Source organism: Elephas maximus, chromosome 1, assembly GCF_024166365.1.
Source record: "Elephas maximus indicus isolate mEleMax1 chromosome 1, mEleMax1 primary haplotype, whole genome shotgun sequence".
NCBI lineage: Eukaryota > Metazoa > Chordata > Mammalia > Proboscidea > Elephantidae > Elephas > Elephas maximus.
The window spans coordinates 231,491,881-231,514,788 of NC_064819.1; the positions used below are offsets into that span (position 1 = coordinate 231,491,881).

Sequence of the window (22,908 nt, forward strand, 5' to 3'; positions counted from 1 at the left end):
GGTTTACTACATGTCACGCTTCATTTTGATTATTTTTGAAAATCAGGAGGTTTTTTTTTGGACCCCAAGACTTAAGATAAAAAAGTAATTGTGCTTCTTAATCACTTGTTTTTCTTCTTTCGGCCCAAAATATCAAAACATTTAAATTATGTGTATGTGGATAAAACCAGGGTTTACCTCCCTTTTAAACTGTTAATAACCTTGATTTGTTTTCCCCATGGAAGTGAATAATTCGGTTGGCTCACTTTGAATACAGTGAATATTACTTCTCAACTGTGATAGCTTTATGCTATTCTTCTCGGAGGTATTTTAAAGATATTGTCCAACTGTACCATACAAAATATATTCACTACATGAATGCCTCTAAAGAATATGTCAGGTTATTAGTTTGCTATTCTTGCAACAATGAGGCAACATAATCAAGGGAGAGAATGCCTAGAGTGTAATTTCATTTTTGATTTAAATTTACCACCCACAGTTATCCAAAATACATAAAAGCTTGTGGGTTTGGTATGTTTGTTTTCCTGTTATAGAGTACTGATGTCCAAATATGACTGTACTTAAAGTCTTGAGGATCAAACAGATTAGAAAATATTTACTTTTTTGCTAATGGTATCAGACAATATTGGAAAAAATTCGTTTTCCCAATGTGCCATTGCCGTCGGTTGATAGTTGCGCTGTTTGCTTAGTTGATCGCCCTCTGAAGCCAAGGAATGTGAGGCTGCTGTCCACTAAAATGGGCCTGAAAGTCACGTGGGAGCCACCCAAAGATGCTGCCAGTAGACCCGTGGAGCATTACAACATTGCCTATGGGAAGTCACTGAAAAGCCTTAGCTACATCAAGGTGAATGCGGAGACATCCTCCTTCCTTATCGAGGATGTGGGTAAGTGACGTGTGACCTTGTTCCTAGCAGGATGAGCTGTCAACCAACATTCTCAGTTACATTCTTGGGATAGCTGTTTGTGGTCTTGCCTCAGAGCACCTAGTGGTTGTTGGGGAACAGGCAGCCAAGTCCAGAGAGGCTCCTCATGGGTGCTGTTGTTTAAAGTCCTTCACCTTAGCCTCTGGGCTTTCCCGTCATGCATTTTAATTCTTCAGTATCCCCGGCTCTCTCTCTCTCCAAATTGATGTTGGAAACAATTTTTAGTTTCTGAATGGGCTTTGGCAATGTGTTGATCCTTTTTATCTCATAGGAACTTGACTATTGGATAACTTATAACCTAATGTTGGAATTTGTAATTTATAAAACCATTAGGGAGTACTCAAGTAATACGTCCCTGAAAGGTGTGTGTGATATGTCATCCTTAGCCATATCTGGTTCAAAGGTGTAATTCCCACCCCCCCGCCCCCCATTACATTTACTTCTGGAAGTGTAGAATCTTCTGAATTTTGCCTAAATATCTTGTAAGTGCAGATGTAGGTGGTCTTAAACCTAGGCGTTGAGCTGTTTCCTCTGGATCCTCTATCTTCTGCTTTTTTGATCCCAGCAGCCTCGAACTCCATTTATTTTACCACCTTCTTGTGGTCCAGCCTTAAGATGGATCATAGGAGGTAACAGAAGTCAGCACCTATGAACACTATGTCCACCCCCACCCCGTGCCAAGTTAGCATCTTGCCACCTTCTTTCAGTGGTTCGTAACCAGCTTGTGGCTCCTAAGCTCTGCTCCCCTGATCACAGATTATCACACCCTTCCTTCTCTGCCCCCTGTTTGTGATACGGCCGGTACTCTCTGGGTGACAGCAGGAAATGCAGACAGGGAGATCAAGGAGGCCAGATTCCCTTCCTCATGGTTTCAAGCAAAAGTACGTATCTTGGAAGCTCTTATCACTGTGCCCCCCACCTTCCAGCTCTGAGGTTCACTGGAGATTCTGTCAGGCTGAAAGTCATATTTGCTTGCTCGAACCTTAGGCTGTTATGATTGCTACAGAGAAGAAACACACGTGTGAAGAGAGCTGCAGAGCTCACTGAAAAACAGAGTGTCTCCCAAGCAACATGGGAGCCCTGCTGGCTTAGTGGTTAAGAGCAGTGGCTGCCAACCAAAAGGATGGCAGTTCATATCCAGCAGTTGCTCCCTGGAAACTCTATGGGGCAGTTCTACTCAGTTCTATAGGGTCACTATGAGTCAGAATCGACTTGACAGCAACAGGTAACTCTACAGGAATCAGAGACATGTGGATTACATTTCTTTGAAATACAAGTAATCTCAGAGCGAACAGAGAAAGTGCCTGACGGAGCATGATTCTGCAGTTTATCTGAACCCAGAGCATTTCCCAATTAGTCTGGCAGATCATGCCAAACCCTAAATGCCACCAGCCCTGCCATCGTCAGGCAGAAATTAGACCAGCTTTGAGAGCAGTAGGCATCCAAGATGGTGTCAGCTAGGTCGCTGTTCCTGGGCCTCTGGCTTAAGGAGGGAAATTCTGTTGAAGGAATGCTTCTCACTCTGAGGAAGGTAATGGACATGACTGCCTTTGACAGAACTAACTCTTACCTCTCCAACCCTCCATCCCCTCCAATGCCCATAGACTTTCTTCTCTTCAAGGAATTGACATCTCCACTTACCTTTCACAAGACGCTAACTGATTTTGAGGAAAACCAGCACTATAGAGTTTTGATTTTAGAAGTTGCAAGTGCAGGGTGCGCTCGCTTTGTAATATTGCATCTTGGTTTCCTTTCGCATCCTGACAACTTCAGGAGTTCAGCCAGAGATTGCTACCATTTGACCTCGACCTCTAGATGCAATTCAAAAAGTGAAGTCCAATCTTTTTGAGTTAGCATGTCCAAGATTCCGTGAAATATTTTGCCAACTTTTTCTTGACATGGTCAAAGAAAATGTGTAGACATAATAAGGGGGACATGTTATTTTGCAAAGGAGAAAATTTCATGAATCATTATGTATTGAATTTATTAGGTATTGCATCCTGTGTGCTAAGCCCATAGTTATGTTGACATTTTCTTATTATTTTCTGGAGATTTCTATTTGGAACTTCTATGGGGGAATATTATTTATAGTTACTGACACTGTCTGTTAAAACTGCTATTTAGTGGACAGTGCATTCCTATTCTTTACTTTGATTTCACATTAAAAAGCTTTTAACGTTGACTGCTCATGAATCCAGATTTATTACACATACCATGTACTTTGTACCTAATAAATTTTGTTTTCTTTGGGTCAGGTGTATTTTCGTGAATAAGAGGAATATGAGTGATTTTTGATGAAAGAGAGAAAAGAGAGAGAGCCAAAGCTATAGTTAGGTTTGTCAATTAATTCAAGTTTTTACATTTTGTTATAACTGGTATAAGGAAGATGGCTAGTGAATCAAACTATGTCATTCTTGGCGATGTGAAATGGTAGCTTGATATGAACCATATATTTCAGAGCCGGGGGTAGTGTACTTTGTGCTGGTTACTGCAGAAAATCACAGTGGAGTGAGCCGTCCAGTTTACAGAGCTGAAAGTCCACCTGGTAAGTCTTATCTAGAACTAGAGGCTATGCTTTTGTTACTTGGATTGGACTAGACATCCCTTCTTGCTTCTTCAGCTCAATACCAATTGTCAATTATTAAAGAATTCCCAAACAAGAAGTTTTTATACTTGTCTAAAAAGTCAAAAGATAGAAACTAGAGAGACTGACCCCTTCTTTTAAGGCAATTTTAATGTAGGTTATTAGCATTTTGTCTGAAAATTTTAAGTATTCACTAGACAAAGCAATGTGCAAAAGACCAAACTATTGTCCAGCTTAGGTGCCCAGTCACTCATATGGCCTGGACAGACCCTTCTGATGACTATTGAAAAGATCATTTAAATGTACATTAGGGATGTGCTGACATGTGGAAAATCCAATAGCCCTTGTTTCTAACTATCGAGTTGCATTTTCCTAATTTAGGAGGTGAATGGATCAAGATTGATGGTTTTCCCATTAAGGGTCCAGCACCACTTAATGAAACCGTCACAGGTACTCTTTGCTCATTTGGTTCATGTCTTCACTGAAGCACAGTCTGTTGAGAGGGCTGTGCTTCTTTCCCACACGTGTTCTTACAAACCTTCATGGAGTTCCCATCGCTACACTAACACACGTGCCACACAGTCTTGTCAGCTGTCCTGCACCTGCTGTACCAGAATGCAGCCAGTGTTGCTCATCTCTCACTGTTCTTTCATGGTCTGGTGTTGGGGAATGTCTTGTCTGCATCTCTTTATTTGTAATCTTGGATGCTGTTGCCCTGGTAACAGGCAAATATGGTGGTTGAGATGGCAGTACTGGCCTGATTAGGATATTTAATACCTCCTTTTTTTTTTTTTTTCACTTGTGAATGGCATCAGTGAATGTGACCTACCAAACAGTGGCTTTTATGGGCAAATACGTTACACCAAGTCTTGTTCTGTTTTCTTAAATCCTTGGGGTATTTTGTGATACACTAGATAACTTGCCTTCCATCTCCGCCTCATATTTGTATGTATGTTTTATCATTTTGATGTCATTTGGTCATATTATTTTACTTATTGAGGGGAGTGTTGACATTTTCTTGTGTGTTTCTTGAATCTGTTTAATTCGTGTTGAAAAGGTAATGCAAAATGAATACAGTTATTTTAGAGTGTGGCTGGGTAATATTTCAAAGAGCTATGTTTTATTTTTGTGTACAGTGTTTTTAAATAAATAAGTCTGGAGTTATTGTTGAGAGGAAGGTGAGTATGGTGAAGCCAATTACTATAATCTGTTCTCAGATCAGATTTGATGGGTTTTCAAAGTCCTTTTTATATGAAAAGGAGGTGGAAGAACAAAACAGAAAAGGAAAGTGGTTTGTGAGAAAAGATGAGATGTTTTTGTTCAAATATGCACGCTGTAAGATGATTGTGGAGCATTATAATGGAAATGTAGGTGATTGGGATCGAAAGTTGGAAAAGAGAAGTAAAAGATTAGACATGGATTTAGGAGTCACGAGCTTTTGGGTTGGGTGTCTTAAGTAATTAATTTCTTACGAGTTCTTAAATAGAAACACTAAGGAGTATGTTTCTCACCTTTATGACTAACCATATGTCACAGAAATCCTGGGAATCAGAGATTGGAGACAATTATGCTCCAACTTGCTTTTGGTTTTATACATTGTAAATATTTGTACTAATATAACTTCTCTCTGCAGAAGCCTTTGTGGGCCCTGGTTGGACAGAGTTCTTGCTATACTACATGATATTACATTTGTCATACATTATGTTAAAAAAAGATACCAGAAGAAATTGCTAGCTGAAAATGTTTGCAGCATATGGTACAATGTAGAACTTAAAAAAAACAGAAAACAAAACAAACAAAAAAAAGGATATCCAGAATGAATAGAGTTGGTTCTAGAATTCCGGAAGAAATTATGAATAATTTATGAAAAATTATCAATATGTGATCCACATGCATCTATATCTTTTTTTATAAGGCTTGGAGAGTAGACTATGATATTATTCTGAGAGATGGTTAAGTATATGATAATCCTGCCAAACAAAAGAAGGATTCTGAATTCCACGTGTCTTCATTCAAAAGAAGAAATCTGTCCTCAAAATGGAGACATTGGCACTGGCACCTGGAGTAAGGTCCAAAGGGGCTTAGTGCTTCGACAACATCTTTGCCAAGAAGAATGTTCTTCTAGTGTTTTATTTGTACTGGGGGAAAACCCATTCATTTATTCCTCTAGAAACAGTGACTTAGTTTAAATTCCAGAAAGCCCCCTTTTGCTGGCTTAGACCTCTGAAACACATCGTCTTTACCTAAAAATAGGACTTTAGCTCTTAATTCATTCAAGAAGTCTGTGATCTTCCAGGCACAGTTCTAGGTGAACAAGATAGACAAGAAAAAAAAAAAAAAAAGACAAGGGCTCTTCTTAATGATGTTTGTGTTCTAGTGGGAAAGAAAGGCAATAGATGAATAAACAAAAATTAATGCATGGTATCATAAATTATTTGGAAAATAAACAAGGCACTGTGATACAGAATAAGCAGGGTGAGGGAACTGGGAGTTTGGGAGCCTGGGAGGCGCTGATAAGATAAATGGTGGCAGCAGACTGAAGCCCTACATTGGGGTAAAGCCACGAGAGGAAGGGGAGGGCATACGAGGTAGCCCTGGAGGTGGGTGAAGCGTTAGAAATTCTCAGATGGGTCGCTCATCCAAATATGAAACATTAGGAATCAGAAATTGATGGGACTAAGCAAAAATGCGACTTCTGGGCAGATGTTTTGGCTTCCTCTGTGAATAGCCCATTTCATAAGTCTTAGAAAGTTTTTTTTTATATTTAATGTACAGTCCCTCCTGTTGGGATGTAAGTCCATAGCGCCATGTTCTCTTCCAGGGAAGACATACCCTCATTCACGTGTTTGAACACTGTTATTTAGCTTCTCTGAAGACTTCCTTTTCCCAGTTGTTTAGGTCTTTTCTGGGACTGTATTTGGGGTTATATGGTAGTGGACAGACATAGGCAGATGCTGGGAGGAGTCAGGACAGATGGACTCAATCCAACTCTGCTGCCAAACAGCCCAGGGACTCGGCTAGGCCAGTTACTCTACTTTCTCTAAGTCCCCCATCTGGAAAATAAGTGTTGGATTCTGGTTAATTTTAGCTCTGTATATGATCATACATATTTTTAATAACAATTGATCCACCCAACCATAATCATATACACTGTTCACACCTGAATGCCTGGCTCGGGCTTGGGACTGAGACCCTGATGCTCAGCTCAGGAATGAGCAAGCTCCTCTCTTCTCTGCCTGTTAGATGCCTCAGCTGTAAAATGATGGTACCCGACAAGAAGTTTTCTAAGGTTTCTTTCAGCTTAGAAGTTTCATGAACCTGTGACACTAAGTGAACTAATGCCACTTCTTTTCATGAGTGATCCCAAGCTTCATGAGCAATTGGGAACCACTTGTATTACTGAAAAATGGTTATATACCTGTTTCTTCACCCTATTTTGGATGTTTTATGTCAGCAAATTAAAAAATCATATTTCAAACCCAGCAAAACCAAACCTGTTGCCATCAAGTTGATTCTGACTCATAGCAACCCTACAGGACAGAGTAGAACTGCCCCATAGGATTTCCAAGGAGCGGCTGGTGGATTCAAACTGCCAACTTTTTGGTTAACAGCCGAGCTCTTAACCACTGTGCCACCAGGGGAAGAAAAAACACTGAGTCGTAGTTTCTGTGTGTTGGGTATGTGTCTGAACACACATAAGGTGCACTGAATAAGGACTCACGTCCAATGATAAAGGAGTAAATGCCTCTCCCAGGGGCCCCGTCTGTGCACTGTGTCCCTTCTGTATTTGCATTGGAGGGAGTTCTGCCAAAGGAGCCAATGGAGACTGTGTGTTAAACTGATGTATGTCAATGTCACTTTGGCAAAAAGTGCCAGCACAGCGACCCAATCGGTGAATCCATGAACAACACTGCTGCTTTAGGGGCTTCACCGAGTAACCCTGGAGACAAGACCACAGGCTCCTGCGTGCCTCACTTGTGCTTAAACTTCATTCAAATTTTTTATGAATTTAATATGAGTCAGACTATCATCTTTTTCTAATAGTCTTTTTTTTTTTTTTTCTATAGCAGTTTCAGGTTTACAGAAAAATTGTGCTGGAAATACAGAGACTTCCCATATATCCCCTCTCCTCCTTGCACAGTTTCTCCATCATTAACACCTTGCATTTATGTGGTACATTTTTTATATTTGATGGGCTGAGACTGATGCATTATTATTAACTAAAGTCCATAGTTTAGGGTTCACTCTTTGTGTTGTATAGTCACAACTACACAACATTTTCCAAATGCATATCATGAATCCACCTTTATAGTATCATAGTTTCACTGCCCTAGAAGTGCCCTGTGCTTCACTCATTCATCCCTCCTCTCTTCCCCTGAGTCCCTGGAAGCACTTTCACTGTCTTTATAGTTTTGCCTTTTCCAGAATGTCATATGGATAGAATCATATAGTAATGTAGTTTTTTTAGATTGGCTTCTTCCACTTAGCAATAGGCACTTAAGGTTTCTTCATATCTTTTCATGGCTTGATAGCTCATTTCGTTTTATTGATGAATAATGCTCCATTGCATGGAAGTACTACAGTTTGTTTATCCATTCACCTGTTGAAAAACATCTTGGTTGCTTCTAATTTTTGGCAATTATGAATAACACTGCTATAAACACTCATGTGCAGGTTTTTTGTATGAACATATTCATTTGGGTGAATACCTAGGAGTGTGATTGCTAGATCATATGGTAGGTCTGTTTAGCTTTGTAAGAAACTGCCCGACTATCTTCCAAAGTGGCTGCACCATTTTGCATTCCTACCTGCAATGAATGAGAGTCTCTGTTGCCTCACGTCCTCACCAGCATTTGGAGTTTTCTGGGCTTTGGATGTTAGCCACTCTAATTGATTTGCGGTGGTATCTTATTGTTGTTTTAATTTGTGATTCCTTAATGGCATGTGCTGTTGAGCATCTTTTTATATGTTTATTTGCCATCTGTATATCTTCTTTGGTGAGGTGTCTGTTCAGATCTTTTGCCTATTTTGTAATTGGGTTGTTTGTTTTCTTACTGTTGAGTTTTGACAATTCTTTGTATATCTTGGATACAAGTTCTTTATCAGATATGTGTTTTGCAAATATTTTCTCTCTGTCTGTGGCTCGTGTATCCTAATTCGTGCCTCCTGATATTTTGCGAGGCTTGGGTGAAGAATGGCATCTCATGCACTTGTAAATTGGAATTCCTCGAAGATGGCTGGTCTGTGGTTTCCCAAATGCCTCTCCACAGAGGCACTGTGGGGTTAACTGGAGCCTTTGCCGAGGTCCCCAGATCTCTTTATCTGAGCATCTGGTTCAAAACATTCTCTGACATTTGGATATAGAGTACACCAACCTTAGAGTCCATTTGTTAATGAAAAAGAAGTAGATGATAGAAGCTTGGGTGGGAGCTGTATAACTTTACTTAACCCAATGTTCTTGGATAGTAGGAGAGAACTCAGGAGTTCCAGCCCCCAGACCCCTTCAAAATGCCATGGAAAGAAGTCAGTAATGACCAAGCTGACTGGGAACAGAAGCTTTGTTAGCAGCTTTCTCTGCCACCAGGCTTTAAATCAGCCTTTTGAGGTGTTTTGTGGGATTTCATCACAGCAGCCCATTACATTCTATATCTGTATATGTAAATATATGGTCACAGGTTTTTCCTTCAGTAAACCCTGAGGAAGCCATGCAGTTGACAGTGGGATCCTTTTTCTGATGCCCATGTGTGGGCTTCCCTCAGAGCTGCTCCTCCAGGTGGTGGGGCAAGGAGTGTTGAAGACCTCAGAGAAAAGATTGAAGTTGTCAAGGACTTCATTTTACTTGGATTCACAATCAATACCCATGAAAGCAGCAGTCAAGAAAGCAGATGACACATTGCATTGGGCAAATCTGCTGCAAAAGAACTCTTTAAGGTGTTAAAAAGCAAAGATGTCACCTTGAAGACTAAAGTGCGTCTGACCCAAGCCATGGTGTTTTCAGTCACCTCATATACATGTGAAAGCTGGATAATGAATAAGGAAGACAAAAGAAGAATTGATACCTTTGAATTATGGCGATGGTGAAGAATATTGAATATACCACAGACTGCCAAAAAACCCAACAAATCTGTCTTAGAAGAAGTACAGCCAGAATGCTCCTTAGAAGTGAGGATGGTGAGACTTCATCTCACATACTTTGGACATGTTATCAGGAGGGACTGGTCCAGAGAGAAGGACCCGCAGCAAAAAAGAGGAAGACCCTCAATAAGGTGGATTGACACAGTGGCTGCAATAATGGGCTGAAGTATAACAATGACCTTGAGGATGGTGCAAAACTGGGCAGTATGTTGTTCTGTTTTACGTAGGGTCACTATGAGTCAGAACTGACTCCACAGTCCCTAACAATGTGTGGCAAATACAGGAAGTCCTCTGTTGACTTTGTCTCCAAGTACTGAAAGAGCCTACAATAGTTTAATAAAACCTAATGTGTCAGTCAGTTTGTCGTACTGTGGGGGCTTGTGTGTTGCTGTGATGCTGGAAGCTATGCCACCAGTGTTCGCATACCAGCAGGGTCACCCATGGAGGACAGGTTTCAGCTGAGCTTCCAGACTAAGACAGACTAGGAAGAAGGACCCGGCAGTCTACTTCTGAAAGGCATTAGCCAGTGAAAACCTTATGAATAGCAGCAGAACATTGTCTGATATAGTGCCAGAAGATGAGCCCCCAGGTTGGAAGGCACTCAAAAGATGACTGAGGAAGAGCTGCCTCCTCAAAGTAGAGTTGACCTTAATGATGTGGATGGAGTAAGCTTTCGGGACCTTCATTTGCTGATGTGGCATGACTCAAAATGAGCAGAAACAGCTGCAAGCATCTGTTAATAATCGGAACCTGGAACGTACGTAGTATGAATCTAGGAAAACTGGAAATCGTCAAAAATGAAATGGAACGCATAAACATCGATATCCTAGGCATTAATGAGCTGAAATGGACTGGTATTGGCCATTTCGAATCAGACAATCATATAGTCTACTATGCTGGGAATGACAACTCGAAGAGGAATGGTGTTGCATTCATTGCCAAAAAGAATGTTTCAAGATCTATCCTGAAGTACAAATCTGTCAGTGATAGGATAATATCCATATGCCTACAAGGAAGACCAGTTAACACGACTATTATTCAAATTTACGCACTAATCACTAGGGCCAAAGATGAAGAAATAGAAGATATTTATCAGCTGCTGCAGCCTGAAATTGATCGAACATGCAATCAAGATGCATTGATAATTGCTGGTGATTGGAATGCGAAAGCTGGAAACAAAGAAGAAGGATCAGTAATTGGAAAATATGGCCTTGGTGATAGAAACAATGCCGGAGATCGAATGATAGAGTTTTGCAAGACCAACGACTTCTTCATTGCAAATACCTTCTTTCACTAACATAAACAGTGACTATACACATGGACCTCGCCAGATGGAACACACAGAAATCAAATTGACTACATCTGTGGAAAGAGACGAAGGAAAAGCTCAATATCATCAGTCAGAACAAGGCCGGGGCCGACTGTGAAACAGACCATCAATTGCTCATATGCAAGTTCAAGGTGAAACGGAAGAAAATCAGAGGAAGTCCACGAGAGCCAAAATATGACCTTGAGTATATCCCACCTGAATTTAGAGACCATCTCAAGAATAGATTTGATGCAATGAACACAAGTGACCGAAGACCAGACGAGTTGTGCAATGACATCAAGGACATCATCCATGAAGAAAGAGGTCACTGAAAAGACAGGAAAGAAAGAAAAGACCAAGATGGATGTCAGTGGAGACTCTGAAACTTGCTCTTGAGTGTTGAGCAGCTAAAGCAAAAGGAAGAATTGATGAAGTAAAAGAACTGAACAGAAGATTTCAAAGGGCTTCTCGAGAAGACAAAGTATTATAATGACGTGTGCAAAGAGCTGGAGACGGAAAACCAAAAGGGAAGAACACGCTCGGCGTTTCTCAAGCTGAAAGAACTGAAGAAAAAATTCAAGCCTCGAGTTGCAATAGTGAAGGATTCCATGGGGAAAATATTAAACGTTGCAGGAAGCATCAAAAGAAGATGGAAAGAATACACAGAGTCATTATTCCAAAAAGAATTAGTCGATATTCAACCATTTCAAGAGGTGGCATATGATCAGGAACTGACGGTACTGAAGGAAGAAGTCCAAGCTGCTCTGAAGGCATTGGTGAAAAACAAGGCTCCAGGAATTGATGAAATATCAATTGAGATGTTTCAACAAACAGATGCAGCGCTGGAGGTGCTCACTTGTCTATGCCAAGAAATATGGAAGAGCTTCCTGGCCAACTGACTGGAAGAGATCCATATTTATGCCTATTCCCAAGAAAGGTGATCCAAGCGAATGTGCAAATTATAGAACAATATCTTTAATATCACACACAAGCAAAATTTTGCTGAAGATCATTCAAAAATGGATGCAGCAATATATCGACAGGGAACTGCCAGAAATTCAGGCTGGTTTCAGAAGAGGAAGTGGAGCCAGGGATATCATTGCTGATGTCAGATGGATCCTGGCTGAAAGCAGAGAATACCAGAAGGATGTTTACCTGTGTTTTATTGACTATGCAAAGGCATTCAACTGTGTGGATCATAACAAACTATGGATAACACTGCGAAGAATGGGAATTCCAGAACACTTAATTGTGCTCATGAGGAACCTTTACATAGATTGAGAGGCAATTGTTCGGACAGAAGAACGGGATACTGACTGGTTTAAAGCCAGGAAAGGTGTGTGTCAGGGTTGTATCCTTTCACCATACCTATTTAATCTGTATGCTGAACAAATAATCTGAGAAGCTGGACTATATGAAGAAGTACGGGGCATCAGGATTGGAGGAAGACTCATTAACAACCTGCGTTATGCAGATGACACAACCTTGCTTGCTGAAAGTGAAGAGGACTTGAAGCACTTACTAACGAGGATCAAAGATCACAGCCTTCAGTATGGATTACACCTCAACATAAAGAAAACAAAAATTCTCACAAGTGGACCAATGAGCAACATCATGATAAATGGAGAAAAGGTTGAAGTTGTCAAGGATTTCATTTTACTTGGATCCACAATCAACAGCCATGGAAGCAGCAGTCAAGAAATCAAAAGACGCATTGCATTGGGCAAATCTGCTGCAAAGGACCTCTTCAAAGTGTTGAAGAGCAAAGACGTCACCCTGAAGACTAAGGTGCGCCTGACCCAAACCGTGGTATTTTCAATCACATCATATGGATGAGAAAGCTGGACAATGAATAAGGAAGACCGAAGACGAATTGACAGCTTTGAATTGTGGTGTTGGCGAAGAATATTGAATATACCATGGACTGCCAAAAGAATGAACAAATCTGTCTTGGAAGAAGTGTGGCCAAAATGCTCCTTAGAGGCAAAGATGGCAAGGCTGTGTCTTATACACTTTGGACATGTTGTCAGGAGGGATGAGTCCCTGGAGAAGGACATCATGCTTGGCAGAGTACAGGGTCAGCAGAAAAGAGGAAGACCCTCAACGAGGTGGATTGACACAGTGGCTGCAACAATGAGCTCAAGCATAACAACAATTGTAAGGCTGGCGCAGGACCAGGCAGAGTTTCGTTCTGTTGTGCATAGGGTCGCTGTGAGTCGGAACTGACTCGACGGCACTTAACGAAACAAAAAAACACCTTGGACCAGGTCAGCATCTTGGGGACCAGTTACCACTTTCTGACTGTATGTCCATGGGGGCTTTTCTTAAAAGTCTGAGAGAAAAAGGGGGCGGAGGGGAGCTGTGGCGCCTCTAAAGGGCATGTGGCTTCTCGTACAGGATCCATCCAAATTCTTACAGAAGTCATGGAAGAAAGTGCTTTCTTTTTTAAGCCACCAAACTGCCCATATATTGCAGTTGGATCTTTCATTTTAAGCCATAAGCTGGATAACAGCAAGAAGATAAAATATTTAAAACAAGGTAACCAAAAATCCCTTCAACAAAACAAGATCTTTTAGTAACAGAAAACAACTGTGCGTTACTTACCCTTCCACTTTCGAATGAAACAAAGGCAGAACTTTAGAGACTAAAACAAACTCAAAGTAAAATTAAAAACGGAACCAAAAAATCCTTTCTAATTGGTACGTGATTTTCCTGCAGTATTTAACACTCCCCCCTCTCAGCTTTCACCATCGATGAGGTGAGTCTGTGGTATACTTGGGATGGGGTGGGGTGGGGTCGGGTACAGAAATTCCAGATGTCCTCATTTCAGCCGTCCTGGAGATCAGAGAAGAATATTTACTTACTTTGCCAGCTGTGGCCCTCAGGAATGCTCAGGAAGTGTAGCTGAGAAGCACAGCGCCAGCAGGTGGGTTTAGAATAATGCTTCTGGTGACTCTGCAACCCTCACTCCTGGAATGGAAAACAGAGGGAGCTTTCCCAGCTGGTGACCTGATCCTCCCACATGGCTCCCGTGGGGCCCGGATGAGGGGTGAGCAGTGAGTGAGCAGAGAAGGGCTCATCCCAAACCCCTGTTACAGGCACCACAGTGAAGTCTGTGTCAGAAACGTGAGATGGCCGAAGACATCGCACTGGTGCTGGTCTTCCAGGCTGACTGATGACGCAGGACACCAAGACCTGCCTCCACAGTGGTTCCAGTCCAGCTGCCGTGCAGCTCACTCCGACTCATGGCGACCCTATGTGTGTCAGAGTAGAACTCTGCTTCATAGGGTTTTCTTTCTTTTTTTTGGACAGTATTTTGTGGTGTTTTCAGGGAAGGTTCACACAGCAGTTTAGGTTTCCATTCAACAATTTCTATTGTTCAGTGACATTGGTTACATTCTTCACAACGCATGAACATTCTCATTATTTCCTTCTGGTTTTGTTTCCATTAATTTAGTTTCCCTGCCCCGTTACATCCTCATTTTTGTTTTAAAGTAATTGTTGGCTGGTCTCCTATAGGTGATTTTTTTAAAGGAGCACAGTACTTACGGGTGATATTTGTTATTTTTTGAGCCAATTTGTTATTTAGCTACAAGGCGTCCCCAGGGGTTAGTTCAAGGTTTGAAGAATATCTCAGGGCAATAGTCTTGTGGAGTCTCCTACTCTCAACCAGTCTGGTAGGTCTGGTTTTGTTTGTTTGTTGTTTAGGAATTTGAGATTCTGGTCCACATTTTCCTCCTATTCTGTCTGGGTCCATTGACTGTGGCCTCCACAGGGTTTTCAAAGGCTGATTTTTTGGAAGCAGATCACCAGGCCTTTCCTCTGAGATGATCCCAGACGGACTCGACTCTCTAACCTCTCAGTTAGCAGCTGAGCCAGTTAACCGTTTGCCCCACCAGGGACTCTGCCTAGTGGTAAAATAAGACTGTCAGCTCATCAGGAGGGCAGAGCATCTTGAGAGGCGTATAGTGTGTCGGCCTTGATAGACGCATCCATAAAAGCAGCTGTGGAGCCTCTTACTTCTTGCAGTCATGGCCAGGGCTCCACTGAGTGGCTGGGCTTCATTGAGTTGCCAGGGCTTCACAGAGTAGGTGGCTCCATTGCCAACCTGTGCAGAGTTCTCAGGTTTCATTAATGGGACAAGTTATCTCCGTGGCAGGGCCCTCTGGCAGTTTGAAGCCAGCACAGCCCCAGTCCTAAAAGGTGAAATCGGAGGCATGAATAGTTTTTGTTGACATTCATAGCTCTATGCTGGGGTCAGTGACTCAGTCAATTATTGCTTGACAGTTTGGATGGCAGCCAGAGCTGCTGACGCACCAGGGAGTCTCTGGGTTTCCTCACTTAGGGTTCTAGAAGGTGGGAGAACATGGTGCTGCCAGAAGCCCTGGAAGGCATATGATAAACCAGTCACATCCAACTGCAAATTTTTTCTTAGCAAAACCCATTGCCATCGAGTTGATGCCAACTCATAGTGACCCTATAGAACAGAGTAGAACTGCCCCATAGGGTTTCCAAGGAGCAGCTGGTGTATTTGAACTGCTGTCCTTTTGGTTAGCAGCAGAGCAATAAGTCATTTAAAATATTATTTTTAATTTAAAACAAACACCAAAATACTATGGAACGGACAACAAAAATCAAATATGATTTTGAGAAAAACTAGCATTATAAATAAATTGTGCTCCAGGCTTTGGGGGATTGAGTTTTCTTTGCTCTTAGGTAAACTTAAGTGAAAAGTTGGAGGATCTCTGTTACATGACAAAGTGAGCCAGTGCCTTTTGTGTGAAACAAACAAACAAGAACTTGAATGGTTCCAGGAAACATATTCTTCACTCCTGAGGCAGTCACGTTGGGATCTGAGGGCCATGTGTGAGCCACAAATGGTGGCTGTCTGAGCCAGCCTGTGGGAGTAGCCTCTGACCACATAATCTCTTTTTATACTCCAGTCGGGTAGGACTCCTGGGGCTTCCTCATCTGCCACATGATTCTAGAAAACGGGGTTTCTGAAGAGTAGACACTTGCTCAGTTCCAGTGGGCAGCAAAAAATTTGAAATGAAGCTACTTAGGCTTTTTATTATTTTTTAGGTTTGTTTTAATCGCTTTATGGAGTCTCTTTGGGCTTCCACACTTAGTAGCATTATTAATAATTAGCATTGATTATCTTGAGGGAAGATCTAGGTTCTTTTTCTTTAAAAATTTTTTTCTCTTCTCCCAATCCCTGAAGATGCAGCAAGGATTCACTGCCTCCGGGCACTGGTGAAGAGGAGCTGTTTGTGCATCTCCGGAGGCTGGAGGGATGCGGGCATGCTGTGCCAATTCTCTCCTCAGCATCTTGCCTTCTTCATGGTGTAGGTCATGCAGCCATCCGTTGGTGCGGTAGACCAGTACTTGTTTCTTCATCAGGTGTTCTTTCCTCAGAGCACTCAGGACCTTTATGCACATTAAGGGGAAAGGTGCAGTGAGTGGATCCTGATGGGACAAATGGCACTGACCTCCCCTGGAAAGCTCCCAGGCCCTAGGGAACTTTGCTGACATTTTCTGGAGATATGTGGAATCATGGCCTGAAAGCCATGGACAGCGAGTCCCAGTGTTGCAAGCCAGATCTTCACAAAAGGTGCATGTGAGGTACCAAGGGGGATGGTTTCCCAGAGCAGGTGCCTTGTGTATGGCACTTGACTACCGGCAGCAACTCTGCAACTAACTGCTGTGACCTTCCGATCAACAGCTACTGAACTCAAGGGGGCAGAACCAGGACTCTGGGTCTGACAGAACGGGCACCAGGTCCAGCTTACTGCCTACTGCTGTCTGAAAACTTTCCTTAACCTTTCTGAGCCTCTGTTTCTCTGTCTGTAAATGGATGTTACTGGCTTATCGTGAAGATGTTTGTAAATGTCTTACATCTGGTAGGGCTCCAATTAGCTGTTGATAACACCCTGACAGATCCCATTTCAAATTAAAGGAATAAGTGTCCCTTTTTCCTTGTTATTGTTGTTATTAGATTCCATTAAATTGGTTCCAACTCATGGTGACCCTGTGTACAACAGAAAAAAACACTGCCCTGTCCTGTGCCATCCTCGCAATCGTTGCTCTGTTTGAGCCCATTATTGCAGTCACTGTGTCAATCCATCTCACCGAGGGTCTTCCTCTTTTTTACTGACCTTCTGCTTTACCAAGCATAATGTCTTTCTCCAGGTACTGGTCCTTCCTGATAACATGCCCAAAGTACATGAGATGAAGTCTAGCCATCCTCACTTCTAAGGAGTATACTGGCTGTATTTCATCCAAGAGAGATTTGTTCGTTCTTTTGGTAGTCTTTGTTATACTCAATATTCTTCACCAACACCAGAATTCAAAGACATCAGTTCTTCTTTGGTCTTCCTTATTCATTGTCCAACTTCCACATGCATATGAGGTGATAGAAAATACCATGGTTTGGGGCAGATGCACTTTAGTCTCCTCAAAGTGATGTCATCACTTTTTAACATTTGAAAGAGGTCTTTTGCAGCAGATTTGCCCAATGCAATACATCGTTTGATTTCTTGACTGCTCCTTCCATGGACATTGATTGTGGATCCAAGTAAAATGAAATCCTTGACAACTTCAATCTTTTCTCCATTTATCCTGATGTTGCTTATTGGCCCATACTGGTTTTCTTTATGTTCAGGTGCAATCCATATTGAAGGCTGTGGTCTTTGATCTTCATCAGTAAGTGCTTTAAGTCCTCTTTACTTTCAGCAAGCAAGGTTGTGTCATCTGCATATCACAGGTTTAATGAGTCTTCCTCCAGTCCTAATGCCAACTTCTTCATATAGTCCAGCTTCTCCAATTATTTGCTCAGCATACAGTTTGAGTAAGTATGGTGAAAGGATACAGCCCTGACACGCACCTTTCCTGATCTTAAACCACGCAGCATCCCCTTGTTCTGTTCAAACGACTGCCTCTGGGTCTATGTACAGGTTCTGCATGGGCATGATTAAATGTTTTGCAATTCTTATTCCCTGCAATGTTATCCATAATTTGTTATGATTCACCACACAATTGAATGTCTTTGCTTAATCAATTAGACATAGATAAACATCTTTCAGTTATTCTCTGCTTTCAGCCAAGATCCATCTGGCATTGACAATGATATCCCTTGTTCCATGTCCTCTTCTGAATCTGGCTTGAATTTCCCCCATCTTTTTCTTATTGTTAAATAGCTGGGCCTATCCGAATATCACAAGAGAATTCATTTAGTAAGTAGTTAAAAGTATTAAAGTTGTTTATTGGACAGGAAAATGTGACATTAAAGGGGACTTCGGGGTACTTACCACAGCTAGAGGGTGTGCAGAAGAGTTGTGTGAATCAATTAAAAGATGTTTCAGGAGGATTATGTGTCAGGGATCACCCAGGAAGAATGCGCCTTTGGTGGATAGAGGCTGGTGAGGTGCTTGTTATGGCTAATCTTCCTGGGCAGACACTGGTCAGCACAATGTCAGGGATCAGGGACTTCAAACCAAGGTGCAGCTGGCAAAGCTGATGTTCCATCTCCATCTCTGGCTATCCTCTGTTCCCCTTTACCTCTCTCTAACACGTATTCACTCTTCTTTTCCCACCCCATCTGTCTTCTTCCCCTCACGCTTCTTCATCTCTTCCTTACCATGCTTAACCAACAAAAGTGTCCAAGCCCTGGCATCTTACTGGGTCCTCATGGAGGTAGGAGACAAGGGTGTGTCTGGGGAGTAGCATAGGCCTACAGAAAGCTGTTCTTCCAGCTCATGGTGATGGGGATTAAGTACCATCTTTGTGAAGCTTGGGAGCTGGGGGAGTGGGAAGTTAAGTTGGTCAGTGGGATGTTAAGTTGGTCAATGGGATATTAAGTTGAGCAGTGGGACATTAAGTTGGGCAGTGGGACATTAAGTTGGGCTGTGAGACATTAAGTTGAACAGTGGGACGTTAAATTGGGCAGTGGGACTTTAAGTTGGGCAGTAGGACATTATGTTGGGCACTGGAACATTAAGTTGGGCAGTGGGACGTTATGTTGGGCAGTGGACATTAAGTTGGGCAGTGGGACTTTAAGTTGGGCAGTGAAACACTGAGTTGGGCAGTGGAATGTTAAGTTGGGCAGTGGGACGTTATATTGGGCAGTGGAACGCTAAGTTGGGCAATGGGATATTACGTTGGGTGGTAGGAAATTAAGTTGCCCGGTGGGACATTATTTTGGGGGTGGGATGTTATACTGGGCAGTGGGACATTAAGTTGGACAGTGGGTAAACCACCTCTTCTACAAAGCTGTAGATTGAGTGATGCCCCACGTTCTGCCAAAAAACCAGAAAGTCCTGCTGACTAAGACCTGCACCAAGAGAGAGTTGGTTGCCAGACAGCAGCTTTCATATCCTTTTTTATGACAACAGAGTAGAGACTTAGAGTGGTTGCTAATGGTTCCATGTTGATGTTGATAAGGATGATGAGTAATGCTTTCAGTTTGTGGTGTAAAATAAGTCAGCTGGATATAGACAACCTCATTTTTTTTTTTTTTCATATTTGAAAGTGTTTCCAATACAGAGTCTTTATCAATAAGTTCTTCTCATTTGCTCATATCTGGTCCATTGAAACAAGTTTTTTAGTGCCCTCTGCATGCAGGGCATTGTGGTAAGTCCTGTGATGCACTCATGGCTACTACTTTCCTGAGTCTAATGAACGATGCCTTTCATTTTTATCACACCCACAACTAACAATTGCTGTTAGGTGCTGTCAAGTTAATTTTGACTCATAGCGACCCCATGTAACAGAGTAGAGCTGCCCCACAGGGCTTTCTAGGCTGTAATCTTTACAGGAACAGATCGCCAGGTCTTTTCTCCCACGGAGGGGCTGGTGGGTTAGAACCGCCAACCTTTCGGTTAGCAGCCGGGCACTTAAACTGTTGTGCCACCAAGGCTCCTTAACTAACAATTAATGACCGCTTAATATATGCCAGGTACTGCATAAAATGTTTTGCACGGATTATATTACAAAGCCCAATATGCTGCGCACTGTTTTACAGCAGAAACTCAGGGAGGATTCTAAAAGTCACATAGCTAGTAAGTAACAGACTCAGATTCAAGTGACTCTTATCTAGGGACTGTGCGAGTGCAATTCAGAAGCTACCACATTATAATGGCATTTAACTTTAAATGGGCAAAGCCTCGTGTTGAATTTGGATATTCTTTTCTTTGTGAAAAGAACACATTTGGATTCTGTACGACATCCAGTTATTCCGTACAAAATAATTTAGAACATTTGTCAGTTTGCGTGGCTGGTGGTACCAATCAGTAGAAATGGTCTAATCCCATTTGACTTTCTGATGTCTAATACAATGTAGATGGTAACTATTTTACCCAGCCGGTTTGCCAAGCAGCCGGCGTGTAATTGATTGCTGTAGGTCTTCTGTTATCAACCAGTTCTGAGTAAGACTTACCTGATTATCTTGTATCAAGAGGGATTGAGGGAATGTATTCTGCCAAGTTCAAGATACTCTCAACACTTGTGAATGTGAACTTGATAACTCTTGGCCAGGGCCAGATAACCCAATAAGCAAGGTACGCACAGGCCTGATTGTGCCTGCCCACCAGTTTGCAGTGCACAATTTCACCTGTCCCCCACCACAGCAAAGATGTGGTGAATCCCATGTGAAATTGCTCACCACAGATTAGCAAGTAACAAGCTTAAGCTCGAGGGTACCTTGCTCAATGTAAGCTGGTGCATACTGTACTTCCTGGTTAATCCTCCTCTTGGCACTTGTGACTTTCTGTTTTCGAGATAAAAGGCTTACACAGATTTATTAGAAAATTCCAGAAGTCTTTGGTGAGACTATGATACAGGGCTTAGAAAAAACACTTAATTTAATTGCCAACAAATTTGAAGCATATGGATATTTTTTCTTAATGTATGCATCAGCTTAAAAGAGGATTACAAGATGGCTTGTAAAAGATGTTTGATGGCGTATAAAACCCAGAATGTTAAAAAGAAAGTTTTCAAGATATTTGAAAAAAAATGTGGTTGACTTTCCTAAACCCAAAGATTTGAAAGATAGACTACTGTGCTCAGGGTGATGACGTTCTCACTTCTTTCTGGTTTTTCTGGAGATGGGGACTCCATTTACTATTGGGACACCTCTCACAGGGCAGTCTTTGGGAGACTCCAGCTAGGCTCAGCTACCTGCTGAGTAGTATACTGTCGATGCATTTCAGAACATTGTTTAAGTACCTACGGGGCAAAGCATTGTGTTCACACTCTGAAGGGGGCCATCAAGCTCAAATGCTTGTTCCACATGGATTAGCAGAAGTGGCTGGGTAGTTGGTGAGACGGTGGGAAGTGACATGGTTAAAAGAGAATGAAATTTGGAATCAGAATGATTGAATTTAGCTTCCTGTTTGGCAGTGGCCAGCTGTGTGACCTTGGGTAAGTTACTTAACCTCTTTGAACCTCAGTTAACTCATGGGGAAGATAATATCTATCCTACTTACCTCAGAGCTGTTATAAGGATAATTAAAGTAAACCATGTGAGAGCTTATTACCAACTGTAGGTTTTATGTAAAACTGGCCATGTGATGGATTGACTGTAGAAGCTAGCCTCAGCCGTGTTCCCTGTTGCTTGATGGGCAGGCCTGGCCACATTCTTGAACTCCCAGGCAGTGGAGGTTAGAGAGCAGTGCCAGAGCCTCGGGGGAGCCTGTGCAGTCTGACGGGGTGGCTATTGCCCCTGCCATTGGATTGTGTGGGCCTGGGTGGCCTCTGTTGGGACAGCGCCATGGGTTGGGCACCTCAGGCGATAAACTCCTTGTGCCTTTAGTGACTTCAGCTTCTTGTCCTTGGAATTTCATCCCTTCCTCTCCTCAGGGACCATGGCTCTAGGAAATCCCAATGGTCTTTTTCTTTATTACTTTTTTTCCCAGCATTTTACTGTTTAATATCAAGGGTTACCAAAGTCAGAATCTGTTTGTCACCAGCGTTGACACTGGGATCCCAGGCACGCTATTCCTGCTCTAGGATGTGGAGTTGGAGGGGCCGCAGGACTGGAGCAGGACCTTGGGCAGAGAATGCTATCTCCTCTGCTCAATAACTTACTTTCTACCAGACTCACGTAAGGCTCATATGTGTTTTAAGTAGATTTGCCCATTTTGCTAGAGATCATCCCAGAACCCCTTAGGTTGATATGTTGTTTCCTGTCATGAAGGGGAGGGGGCCGTGGGGTGACACTGAGACCAGTGAAGGCAGTGGCAGCACTGTGAGCATCTATCCCATTCTCTGCTGCCCCTGGGGAAGTAGGCTGTGGCAGCGTGGTGTTGGGTGGTAAACCTGTTGGTTCTATCTGAAATCGTTTAGCGTGATCTGTGGAAGCCTGAGCAGGGGTCATTTCCCAGCCCTTGAAGAGGTAGCAGCTTTTCATAAAAGTAAAATAAACATCAAATATGATTGGTGGACATAAATTTACCTTATTTGCTTTTTTTTTTTTTTTTTCATAGCTATGACCCTTGCCCAAAGCTGGTCACCCCATGAAGTTAAATCTCACCTTCAGATGGTTGGCCCTCAGGGCCACAGGTGGTCTGTGGCTGGTAGTTTCAAACATTGCTCATGAGAACAGTCTTTTGTTAAAATTGATTTTTTTTGCCGTGTGTGTGGTGATAATTAGTTTGTATTGGAGGCACACAGAGAGAAAAAAATGACTTAGAAGATTGGAAGAGAAGACAAAGCTAAGTTTTTTGCTTCTTTTAAAAATTTCTCTCCAGGCCTCCAACTCCAGGCACATGGCAGGTGGCATTTATTTTGTAATGTTCCAAAAACATGAAAATGACACGAACACTATTCCTGAAAAATTAAACTTGTTAGGTATTTTGTTCTGATGAACCTCTTTCAAATATCTGCTCACTTAAAACAAACAAACTTTATTGTTGTTAAATGAGACTAAACATGCTGCTCTTTGTCCAAATTTTGCTTTGTCA

The 22,908-nt window shown here is 42.2% G+C and overlaps 1 protein-coding gene across 1 annotated transcript in view; it reads left to right on the top strand.

Moving 5' to 3' along the window:
* Nucleotides 1-721: 721 nt before the first annotated feature.
* FNDC1 (fibronectin type III domain containing 1) overlaps nt 722-22,908 on the top strand; it is an 85,948-nt gene continuing 63,761 nt past the window's right edge. Inside the window, exons 1-3 of the mRNA XM_049904806.1 lie at nt 722-884; nt 3,382-3,468; nt 3,889-3,957. Of these exons, the coding sequence (XP_049760763.1) occupies nt 737-884; nt 3,382-3,468; nt 3,889-3,957 (304 nt within the window). The 5' untranslated portion in view covers nt 722-736. The remainder of the gene's footprint in view (nt 885-3,381; nt 3,469-3,888; nt 3,958-22,908) is intronic.